At 37.9% G+C, this 13,137-nt stretch overlaps 1 protein-coding gene across 1 annotated transcript in view; it reads left to right on the forward strand.

Annotated features, from left to right (window-relative positions):
* The window catches only part of faf1 (Fas (TNFRSF6) associated factor 1), a 74,623-nt gene that overhangs the window by 38,767 nt on the left and 22,719 nt on the right, over positions 1-13,137 (forward strand). The window contains exons 9-13 of the mRNA XM_032572493.1: positions 1,224-1,319; positions 1,421-1,544; positions 1,636-1,699; positions 1,813-1,894; positions 9,754-9,908. Of these exons, the coding sequence (XP_032428384.1) occupies positions 1,224-1,319; positions 1,421-1,544; positions 1,636-1,699; positions 1,813-1,894; positions 9,754-9,908 (521 nt within the window). The remainder of the gene's footprint in view (positions 1-1,223; positions 1,320-1,420; positions 1,545-1,635; positions 1,700-1,812; positions 1,895-9,753; positions 9,909-13,137) is intronic.

The raw sequence follows: 13,137 nt of genomic DNA on the forward strand, positions 1-13,137 counted from the left end.
TAGGTCTGAATTTATATGTTGTGTTTGGAAATATTCCTACTTCTTGAAACTTTTCAGATTTTATGTTAAAACCACAAACATAGTGTATCCATTCTTTATGCATTTAACTGGATCAGTGTGGTAAAATGACAAAAAGTGAAGCTTTTTTTTTTTTTACAAATAAAAACCTTTGATAAAATCTTCTGCACCCAGTTGTCTTGCAAGTCATCCATTTAGAAAATGGTCAATTTAATATCAATATAAATGCATCTGTTCTGTGTATGCCATCATCATGTTTTGTTTGTTTTTCTGTGTTCCGGTGACATTTCCTCTCCAATTTTACCATCGCCTCTTTGTGTAACGACAATAAAATAAGTGTAAATAGTGTAATAGTCAGCTCATGAGTAGGGTATGAAATAATTCAGTTTTCTGAGGCATTTTCCTAAACTGACAGGACAGGCAAGGGGAGTAATAACCAAACTAAAGAAGTAACTCTGGAGGAGCTGCAGAAATCTACACCTCAGGTAGGAACAGCCATCAGCTGGATTGCCCAGACTTGTACACAAATCTGACATTTTGTGGAGGAAGAGCAAGAAGTCATTATTGGAAAAAAAACAAACAGTTTCACCTAAAGCATGTGATGGAAGCGACTAACATGGAGAAAGGTGCTTTACTCGGTTAAGATTGGAGTTTTTGGCTTGCATTCAAAAAATAATCTTTTGCAGAAGACTAACACTGAAAATAATTATTTGGACATCTTCCTCACTGTAAAATATGGTGTGGGCAGCATTGTACTGTTGGAATGCTTTTCTTTCCAACAAGACACTGGTAAGGTGGTCAGAGTTGATGGAAAGAAGAAGAAAACTATTACAAAAGACTGAAGTGGGGTAGGTTTCCCCTCGAGCAGGACACAGACTCTAAAACGTGTGTCGAGCTTTAGTAATCGAAGACAAGTTTCAGATGATCCAACTAAAAGTACAACCAGAGCTACAATGAATAATAGATTACTCAATTAAATTCCAACCTAAATCCAGAAGATAATCATGGAAAATGTTTAAAATTGATGGTCAAAGACATCAAAGCATCTCCCGCCAGCCTGACTGAATTGGAGTTAACCTCACCACACTTTTCAGATATTTCTGCAATTTTTATAATTTTGGTTTATTTGTTCAGATTAAGCTGGTTAATTGATCTGTAAAACTAATGGCGCTCCTTTGTCCATGTTCCTTTTTTACTACTTTTAGATGACATTAGCCCTGTCTGGAATCAGCTACCCATGCCATCACCTCAGTGTTTGTCGAAGATCTTCACCAGCCAACGCCCAGGAACCCACAGAAGAAGTAAGTCAACAGAAAAGATCTAGCCTGGTCCTCACCTCTCTTGATTACTTCACCAGTAGTGCATGCAGGTTAAATAACATTTAAAAACTGAATGTTTACAGTGCACAGATGTTCATATGATCAGTGACAGCGAGGGGGACGATTTTGAAGATGCGTCAGAGTTTGGTGTGGATGATTCGGAAATGTTTGGAATGGGCACAACAGGCTGTCGGAAATCACCTATGAGTACGTACAGAAAAACGGTTTAAAAATACATATTAGGCTCGTATTACAGCTTGGTTAGACAGATGAATTAATTTTCATTTTCATCTTGCAGTGCCAGAAAACAGTGAGAACGAAGCGGATGCCTTACTTCACTTTACTGCCGAATTTTCTTCAAGGTGGGCATCTTGTCAAGTGATGACACGAAGAACCGATCTAAGCAAGAACCAAGACTTCATTGTTGTAATGTCCAACCCAACTGATGAACTATTGTTTGTCTTGTGTGTCACAGATATGGAGAGACCCACCCAATGTTCTATATTGGGTCTTTGGAGGCAGCGTCTCAAGAGGCCTTCTACGGCAAAGCCCGAGATGTAAGTGAGCTGTTCTACTGTTCAGACCTCTTAGGAACAATTGTAATTTAAGGCGATACAGTATTTGGTTATATTGGACATAGAGTGTCCCTCAGCACTGATGTCATTCTTACTTCCTGTGGTCTCATCCCAAGGTTATTGAGAAGTTATCTTTACTTAAAATAACACAGAGCAGGATATTATTCATTCTACATCCATCAGGGGATGTACAGCTTGACTCATTTCTTTACTTTTGTTACTGAGCTCATGGGAACTTAAAGCTTAACAGTCATTGTTATAACTAAAGTCTGGACATAGCTGATTGAGTCTTTTACAAACCACAGCAGAGCTATAGTAAATTATTTTATAAATGTTTTGTAATTTGAGTGATGTTGGATGTGTTACTTTGTCACAAACTTATGACATGATCACCACTGTTTGCTTCTGATCTTGTGTGATATCAATGTACTAACACTGTAGTATATTGCTATAAAAGTGGGGAAAAAAGCAAAAAGACAAAACTCTAAACAAGATTACTTGATAGGTTAAATAAAAACAAGGCAATTTTAGTTATAAACCCCATGTTGAATTTTAATCATAACAAATCTTGCAGAAGATTAAAAGTTCACAAATTCTGGAGAAAAACTTCCTTGGTGTTTTTGCAAAGTCTGAATTTAAAATTTAAATTATAAGAGCTATAATTAAAAAAAAAATTTTTTGGTTTAGAAGCAGGTTGTTTTGCTCCCATGGCTAAATAGTTTCTCAAAAAAATTATAAAATACTTTTTTATTCCTCTACAAATTTAGGAACAGTTTTTCCAGCTTCACACATTTCAGTCTATTTTTGCATCTGTTCCACATTTTTTGAAACTTGGTGCTTGGATTATATTAAATAAATATAGACAAATAAAAACCCCAGAAATGTATATTTTCATAATATTAGTGAATTTATATAAACCAATTTTTTTGGAATAGAAGGTTGTCTGATAATCTCAATATGGCATCATATTTAATACAAATCTTAATAACTAATCATGTTAATATACATAACACACAGAACTCAACAAAAGCCCCATTATTAAACTCAAAGCAGAATATTTGACGGCTGTCCACACCTTTTTTTTTCCACATAATGCAACATTGATTTGATTTTATCAGAAGTTGCATTAGCTTTTCAACCTGAAAATCGAGCCTTTGTTTTTGCTGCCTTCTTTCCCATCTTGTTTTTCCGCTTTTTTCTTTTTAAGGATGCCTGTATCAACTGACAGCTTGTGTGGATTACGGCCTTATTACACTGAGAGGACACAGGAACATGTTTGGGGAAGAGGGAGGGTTCACATCGTCAGGCACACAAAGAGCGATGGCGATAAAGATGACAGTGATGGCGCATTATTAAGAACATGTGAAATAAGAGAATGAGGCCAAAATGTCAGCTGGAAGTGAGTCAGATGGGGAGGACGTGAGTTTGGAGGATGAAAGATGGAAAGAGAGTGAAATAAACAGAGAAACTAAGAAAACATTTGGCATCCTGCCTTTTTCCCAGCTGATCCCTGCTTCTAAGCCAGCACAATATGGCTGATGTCTCTGGTGTTCGCGCGCTCCGCACCAGTGCTCTGTGCAGCGAAGGGGCATGAAGTATTTATTTTCACAGTATTTTCTGAGTTTCATTTAGCCTGCCAACTGTGTTGTGGTTAAAACGGTTTATCGATGGTGTTTATGTGCAAGACAGTTTCTGAAAAACTGAAGCAATTCTGCGTTTGTCTTGTTTTGTCAGCCTGGACAACAGGCCAACACATGCTCGTTTTAATGTTTTCATTACACCGTCTAGTGCCTCCAAATTACACAATTTCTTCTTCTTATCGATTCAGCTACGTCATCGTTTGCTTCCATTTAAAAGGAGATTCAGGTTTTTTGTCATCATGGGAGAAAAGCCTACTTCATTAAGAGGATATTAGAAAAGGGCAGATCTGGCTGAAGAGAGACAACGTCTTGCTTTTTTAAACAGAGGAATCAGTCTCAGTCGCTCATAGCCTGGGAGAGGCTAATCACTAAGCAAAACACTACATTTGATGAAGTGTTTCTGAAGGTCTGTGTTGGGGCACTGTTGAGATAGACTCAATCCATCCTTAATGAAAATGCTTTGGGCTGCAGAGCTGAGCCGAGCTGAGCTGAACTCTCTCGGGGATTGATGGTTAGTCGGCGCGTACAGAGTGATAGGCCACCCATCACTAACGGCGATCCTCGCTAAATCCCCATCAATGCAGTGGCTAATCACTCTAACCCCGCTCTCCTTCGCTCCTCTCTCCTGTCTGCCACACACAAAGACACATAAAAATTCATAGCCATGAGGAAGAGGGAGGCTCGGGGATTTATCTCTGCCAAGTATCCACTTCAGATCCCAGCGATCACCTTGAGGACTTGAGAGGAAACGGCAGCAGTCAGGCGGAGCAGAAATATGGATCTTACATGTCCTTGTATTCATCAGACGGAGAAGTGAAAACCAAACCACAGCACTAAACTGTTTAACTCCATATGAAAAAGCAGATTAATGAAATCATCGTAAATATAAACTTTTTTATCTTTCGTTATTTCACGTGGAGGGATTTTTATATTCCGTAAGATGCAACATGGAAATATTGCAAATTATATAAATGATATTGCTGTTTAAGATCAATAACTTGTAATAAACCTGCACATTTTTTTCCACCTTCTGACTTTTATCCATCATCGCAACGTTGCTGAGCTCCAGCATCTCTGCCTACATTTCTGTATCAGGTCTGGGCATCAAAGACAGCAAAAGTCAACCCAGCAAGCAAAATGCATTTAACTTGAAATATGATGGCTAAAAATTGCATCCAAACAGTCTTTTGAAATGTGATGTTGCACTGAAGAAACAGATATATCGTTTACTTCTAATGCAATTCAACTAATTGTTTCATTGCAGCAAAGAGAAATGGTTCTGATTGAAGTTCTGCTTGACATTAAGTGCTGTTAGTTCATTTAAGGTTCTTATATCTATGTGAATTTTAAAATAATCCTTTTTTTGATATCAGTCAGAGATTTAGTCAACATTAGAGGTGTTCGTATGCATCTCAGAATTGACAAAAAGAGGCCAGATTTCAGCTTAAATACCAAAAATACAACATCAAAATTATAACATTGACAACATACTGTAAATGTTATCAGTGTTAGAGAGCTAGTAATTGTCATTTTTAAATGATTTACCGCTGGACAATATTCTTCAAATATTGGTTGGCTAATATCCTAGCAGACAGCAAGAAATGGTGAGTGGGGAGGCAGGTATTTATTTATTTATTGCTTCTAGATTAACAGCGACTCTTGAATCATTTGTAACTTTGTGAACAATGAGCTCCAGCCAACAAGTCGACAAACCATGAATGTCTCCACCAGACCGCAGCTCTGAGAGAGGATTTTTAATTTCTCTAGCATCTCTGCTAGAGATGCTAGGATTTTTTCAGGCTGTTCTACACAGTATATTTTGAAGACCTTTTTTCTTGCACTAAAATCCACAGAAAACAATCCATTCATCAAACTAAAAGTACCGTAGTCAGTATATAAAAAAAAAATCCTCCTCGAATCCCCTGTAAATACAGCTCTGAATCACACAAGTGTCAAGGAAAATATAGAGCTCAGCACTTTGGTAGCGACTTTACAGCAGCTATTTTGATAAAAGAACAATATCAGCTGGTATTTTGGTTTCATTAATATCAGCTTTTTCTCTAGTGTGGAGCGCCCCAGCAGCCAAGATTGTGTTCAATAACTCGTGGTATATAGAGGGAGGTATTAGTTTGGCTGTATTGTGGGATTTATGCCATTTTTCATGCACAGTGTATTTTCTTGTCTTTTTGAAAAGGGTACTGTGTGGGTATGTATACGTAATAATGAAAGTTAGTACTGTAGACAAGAGGAAATCTAGACAGGTTTCACACCAAGTTTTAATGCAGCATGGAAGAAATGTAGTTTCCCTCACCATTAATCTTCAGAATAGCTCAGTGGGATACATTTTCATTTGCTAGGGAGTGTTTTTTTATTACACACTGTTTTCTGTTTGAATTTATTCAGGTTTATGATTAGGGATATTAAGAAAATATGCTACTAAAATAAAGCAATTATTTCTAGGTGTTTCTCCCAACATTCTCCCATCATGTTTTCCATCAGGAGAGACCTGAAACATTGTTTGCTGAAACATGTGACTTTTTTCTTTGTTTGTTTGTAGTCTCTATTAAGTTAGCATTTCTAATTGCATAGGGCTGTGAAATTATTTCTCATTCGTGTCTTGTTGGTTTTCCAGGAGGCTGTGTTCACCTGCCTGCAAGCTGTTAAATAGAAATGATTTTCTTCCATATAATGCCAAAGAAATGACAGATGTTCTCTCTGTCACATTCACTTCAAATAAAATGATCATTACTTACATTGAATAATTCAGTTTCTTGAGTCAGTTTGACCCACCCACCACTGAGTGGGGCTGGGTGTTGGTCCAAACATTTTAAATGATCTTATTTCATTTTCAGTCAAACTCAAAAATGTGGAAGAATTTCGCATAAATTAGGTCTGTTGACAAGATACTCCAAAAATAAGTGTAAAAGTGCATATAATTAGTTAGAGTGAAGTTGACAAACGAGGTCAAACACAGAATTAGGCGATAATTTTATGCTACATTCTTCACAACCAGTCAAACCACAAAGGGAACAGTGAACTGAAAAGTTTGAGTTTATTTTTTGAATACTCGTCTGTGACATTTCTGCCTATGAATTGTTTGTCTACCTTCTAGTTTTAGAAGGTAGATAATATCATGGCACTATTCATGTAGCTCAATCCCTTCATATAATCTTAACAAAAAATATTAATGAATTCTACCTTTTTTATAATCAACCGACCCTATAATTTCTGATATAATTGACAGTGAAATGGGTTTAAAATGCCATTTTTGTGATTTTTAAGTATGTTAAAATCCTGTTAAATAGCAGAGCTGTGTGACATTGGCTGCTCTCTCTCTCTCACACATTATGTCTCTGCATCCAATATAAAAAAATAATGACAGATGGCAGAAAGCCTTGTTAAGGCACCTGTATTGTTAAAATAAATATATGACAGGTTGAATACAACAAATTTGAAGTTGGACACGACTTAAAAAATATGGTGCACTTCTGTATTATAAAGTGTACAAAAAGATGCAGAACTATAAGTATAAATGACCTAATGAGATGTGTGGTGATTGTTTTTGTTGGATTCTATTTGCATTAATACCTGTTGCCTATAACCTGCTGTCGTAGATCTCCTGGAATGAAGATGGAGACAACTATGTGACACATTATCCCTTTTGAGAAAATCATTGTAAAGATTATTAAATGTTCAATTTATCCATGAAATAGGACAGTATTGAAACCAGTTAGTCAGTATCGGCAGCTTCATAAAATCAGAGGTCAGACTTTGGTCTCAAATTTTCTTTTTGGTGCAGAATCTTTTTAATGTAATCTCTGTGGCGGCCAACCAACCTGCTACCATTTCTCCTAGACCTGATGTAGCTGATATCTCTGTTGTGCTCTTAGCAAAACGTTTTACATTGAGGTGATATTGTAGTTTTGAAGTTTTTAATTTTCCCCTGGGCGTCTTCTTCACACCTGACCTCCAAGTGCCTTACTGTCCCCTACTGGCTGGAGTTTGTTTATCTGTTTTACCAGTGAAGTTAGTTTTCAGCCTTCAGTCTTATTTTTTTATAATCTCGCTAAATATCAGAATTACTCTCTTTTTTTATTATTATTATTATTGATATACATCCTCTGAGGAACATTTTAACTGAATGTTATTGCAATGTTGTGAAAAAGGCCTACCTGAAGACATAGACATTTGAATTGTGTGATAAAGTTGTTTGGATTGATAAAACAGGCTTAGAAAGGATCATTTTTAATGAAATTTCTTCAGATTAATTTCTGAAAGGATGAAGTTTAAATTACGCACATAGACCTAAGCATGATCAGCTCCATACTGTGTGAAATCTTTGGTCACTCGCTCTCACAAAGCGAGCTTAGATTGCGTTGAACAGGTGTGAGGAAGGGCTATGGGGTCGCTATCTCGCTCAGGTTGGACCTAGTAATTTAGCTGTACGGAGGGATTTGCTCCTCCCTGCTAAGACAGGCGACACAAAAGATCTCACTTTGAAAGTGGAGAGGGAACAGAGGGGTATGGACAGTTTAACTAAGATGAAGGAGTTCAGTTGGCCAAAATGCCTACTTTGATTAGTCTTTACACTTGGTCTAATTGAGCATGCATGTTTGTGAGCATAAATCCTTCTTTGCCTGTGGGTTCAAACCTAAATTCAGGTTGGGACACCAGTATTCGAGTGTGTATCAGGTTCTTTTTTTCCCCTTCCTCTCTGGTTGTAAAACTCTCACTATCCTCAGACTCATTCCTCCCTCTAGGCTGAATTTGCTTGTCTTCTCAGCATGAGTGTTTAATCTTTTCAGGCTGGTGAATCGGCCCAGTGAATGAGTCCCCAGGTCCTTCTCTCTAGGAGCCCTGGAGATTATTCTAAAGCACTAATCGTTGAGCAAACACAGCAGTGCTCTCCCATTCCCATTCTACACAGGCCACAGTATAGCACAACTTCTTCTTTCTCTTCTCTTCAAATCTTACGCCCTGTGTAGATTTCTTTGCTTTCTGGCGCACGTAGCCTAGATTACTGCTCCTGAGAAACAGGCCCCTTAACTCCCACCATCGCAGCCCTGCTTAAAATGAACCAGGCACAGATTGAGAGTTGTTCTTGTTTGTTCTTTTATACGGCGCAAAGTGACATGTAATTTAAAGAGCATTATTTCCAACATTGTCCCCTCAAACCCTTTACGTTTGTGGGTGTGTTTGTTTTTTAATTAGATTGTCAGAAGGGAAAATCTAGCGGGCTTATATGTTGGTGTCAATATCCTCGGATTTGGAGCTTCGTCAATATTGTCTGGCCTTGCTGCTACTAACCTGAGCAGGCTGCTGGCATTTGGTATAAAATAAATAGAGTGATTTGTCTGTTTTGTTTTTGCTATATCTGCCTCGCATCCAGGAGAAGTTTATTTACACCGCTTTCCACTTGATTGTGTCTGCTATTTGCTGTTTTTGTCGGCTGTGCCCTTGTTATGAGCTGCTCAAATCTCTTCACCTAATTGTCTTTAATGTCGATTCATGTTCCCTCGCTGTCTCTTCAATATGGAGGCACCCATATGTGGTGAAACGATGGCAAATAATAGATTAACCTAATTTAGAGATGCACCAGTTGACCATAGATTATGAGGGAGTAATATTTTTTGATCAGTAATCAGCAGGTCTGATGCTGTTCAGCACATTCAAACTAATAAACTCCTGCCATTTTCTGTCTATAAATTTAACCAAAATCTGTGATGCAACCGGATCACGGTTTTGGTTGAGTGTAATAGAGGTTATAAAAATGAAGGACATGCACTATATGGACATGACATCTCTGTCTTTGAACCAGTCAAAATCAGCCCAATCACTGCATCTCAAGACTAAAAAAACAAATTTATGACTCTCTGTCATTCTGTTGTTTTATAATATATCCAATTGGGTTTTATTATCTAAATGACAATGACTTTCTCTGTTTTCATGCAAATTAAACATTGTTACTTCAGAATATTAGTTTTACTTGCTTTTTACAAATGAATAAAAAAAAAATCTCTGCTGCCCATGGCCACTACACTGTGTATGTCTGCTTATTCTAAAAATGAGTCTTCTTCCAAATTAGAAAAAGAAAAGTAGTCTCATAACACTTAGGCAAATACCGTGAAGGCTTAAAGGATACACTCGGCTGATATTTTTTTGTCTGTAATTTCTTTTCTTTTCTTTTTTTCTTTCTTGCAGAGAAAGCTGTTGGCCATCTACCTCCACAATGACGACAGCGTCCTCAGCAACGTCTTTTGTTCCCAAATGATGTGTGCCGACTCTATCGTCTCCTACCTGAGCCAGAACTTCATCACATGGGCCTGGGATGTCACTAAAGAAGCTAACAAAGCCAGGTATGGCATCAGAGTCTTCTTTGTTTCCATGGTTATGGCTTGTCCACTCATTAGAATTAATGCCATATATGCATTTCTTGTTTAAAGGTGATATAATTAATTTTCATTGATTTACTTGATTTATTTAATTTGAAAAATGTTGCATAAAAGATCTTAGTTTTGAAATTTTAATGAAAGTTTAAAAAGTTCACGCATTTTCTGGTAAGCTTCATAGCGTAGCTTCCTTTATGATCAAGCACATTATATATGTCAAGGCCAAACGATAAGACTGGATAAAAATCAGATCCTGTCATTTTAAAGTTTAGTAAAAGTCATGCCTCCAGCAAACAATCACATAATTTACCAGGCTAGTCCTAAATTGAAGCCTCTTTCCAAAACTTAACGGGAGCTAAACTTGTACAAGCTGTGATTAAAAAAAATCCTGATTTCGCTCCGGTGATCCTGCCTCCTGTAACAGATGGAAACTCAAGTCTTAGACTTGGGCTCTAGATCCACTTAATCAAAAACAAAATTGGAGTCTTGACTTGGACTCATGAACAGTCTTTCTCTCTACTGATCAGGGGGGAAAGTTACCTTCCACCTTATTGACAGACCATCGCTTTGATGGGAACACACACGTTGTCAAAGTGAGACGATGTGTTTGGTTAATCAAGGATGTTTGAGTATTGTTAGTGACTTCCAATCATCTGTTCATGTTTTAATTGCTGCTTCAAAATAATGACCACACTTTTTTTCTAGTTGGACTGAATGGTAAATGTTTAGCTGTATAACTAACAGCTATACAGCTGTTCCTGGCTGCACCAGGAACTTTTGGGAATATTAACTCATGGACTGTTGATGAAACGTCAGGTGTCACAAAACGTGCAATAGAAATCAGTTAAGATGTCTTCAGCAGTTTCACTCTCTCTTCAGCTTCATTCTGTGTTTTGAAGCTTGGAGGTTGCATGCTAACAAAAGGCGTTGTGTTTGCACGGCGAGGCCCCTGATTGGGCATTTTGACTGAGCTGTCTGAATAGAGGGTCAGTGGGAGATGAAGGACTCCCTTGGAATCCAAACATCTCTATCACTTCATTTATCCTGAAAGTCCAAACTTCTGTACACTGTTTTAGTAAAGGGCTTTTGTTTCCAAATCTTTTTTTTTTGTATTAGACAGTAGATTGTTTTTTAAATGCATTTTTTTCTATTTCTCTTATTTATTTCTCTGGTCTAACATTCCTCCCCTCTCCCTAAACTTCTGAGTTAAGCCTGCCCTCTGGTAGTAGCCACTTAAGAAAGACTCGCACCCTGACCTTTTCCCTCCATTATTTCTTTTAAGGAAACTCCCTCCTTCCTTCATTCCGCTCTCCTTTCTCTCCGATTGGCCTCCTTTGCTTTTTGCCCCAGCTGAGCTTTTTTATCGCACATTAAAAGAGAGGCAACATCTGGAGCTTTTCAAGGCACACAGCTAGTCGCAGCTATGCCGCTAACACATGCATGCACTTGTGCAGGCTAACCCGCTCACAAATGCACGGCTGCTCTGCATTCTCACGCTCTCTGGCTGATCCAGACTGACTGGCGATTGGCATTAGTCACACAGGCTGTTAGAAAGGTATCCTAATTGTGTGAGTGATAAACCTGCTGATACTGGAATGTGCTATTCTTCACAGGCTTCCTTGGCAAATGATTAATTATGCATAAAAGCGGGGCTGGTGATTGGATGCCAGAGTTTTTTCAGAAATGTGGGAAAAGAATTGTACAGTCAGTATTCTGTCTCACGGGGCCTGGCAAACACTATAATACCCCATTTAAGGTTTTCACAGTTTGTCACGTTACTGCCACAAACCCCAAAAGCATTTTTCATTTTGTATAATAGAACTAATCAAAGTAGTCCATAATTATGAAAGGAAACTAAAACAATAAATGGGTTTCCAACATTTTTAATAAAAATCTGAAAAATCTGACATGCATTTGTATTCAGCACCCTGTTCCCTGTTTCCCCTGGACTCACTCCGGGTTAGCCAAATGGCTTCAGAGGTTTGTTGGAGAACATTAGTGAACAAGAGGACGGGTTTGGGTGAAAGACATGAAGACATTACATCAGAATTAGATTTTAAATAATATTCTAAGCTTTTAGCATTTCTTGGGTTAGGGTACACACTGAAGGACTCGTCGGGCAGGTAGAGTATTAATCATACCAGCAGCCTGGCGGCCCACCGTAACTCTGGAGGAGCTGCAGAGATTCACTGCTTAGGTGGTAGTATCTGTTCTAGGGGAAAGTATTAGACACAGACTCCACAAATGTGTGCTTCACGGAAGACTGGCAGAAAGAAAACAATTGTTGGAAGAAAGTCGAAAGAAATCCTATTCGCAGATTGCCACCAACCATTAAGGGGACACGGCAGACATGTGGAAGAAAGTGGGGTCAAAGTGTAATTTTTGGGTCATTTTTTTTAGTCTGTTTGGAAAAGCCACGCCTAAAATATGAAAGGGAGTTATGGCAGTGTGGATGCAAGATTTCAACAGTGACATGGAAGGTCACTGTGTTGCCCACAGGACAGGAAGAAAACCTGAACACATGAGGCTGAGTTGGAGGTTCACCTTCTAGGAGAACAGCAGCCCTAAATTTACAACCAGAACTACAACAGAATGGCTCAAACCCAGAGGTGAAAATAGTACAAAAATACTATACCCATATTGTCACTTTGATAAAAAAAAAATACCTCCTTTAAATGCTACTCAAATAAAAGTAGAAAAGTTCCTCATAAAATTTTACTTTACGTAAAAGATACTTAGTTACTTTTTTATGGGCAGAAAGAAGTTCTGTATGTGTATTTGACAAAGGAAAAGAAGGGCTATTGATCACACACTAGTTATAATTAAAATGCAACACAAAATAAAACAGTTACCATATAACTTATATGTTATATTAGTTACCATATAACTTCATGAATATGTGGGAGGTATTATGTGGGATTTTAATGAGACATAAATTTCCGATATCTTCTGTCAGCTGCTGCCGGTTCTGATCTGTGAAGCTTCTGTGGTTCTCTTCCTCAAACTGGCATTTCTGATCTCATCCCATTTTTTGTTCATTATATCCACACCATCCCTCCAATCTAGTAGTTTTAAAAACCTGACTCTTGCCTTTCTCATACTAATAAACAGGTCCTTTAGTTACAACCATGGGTTTTCTTTTTCTCAGAGATTAACTTTAGCTCTACTCAATGGGTTTTTCCCGGTGCCTCTGTCT

This window comes from Xiphophorus hellerii, chromosome 9 (assembly GCF_003331165.1).
Source record: "Xiphophorus hellerii strain 12219 chromosome 9, Xiphophorus_hellerii-4.1, whole genome shotgun sequence".
NCBI classification, from domain to species: Eukaryota; Metazoa; Chordata; class Actinopteri; order Cyprinodontiformes; family Poeciliidae; genus Xiphophorus; species Xiphophorus hellerii.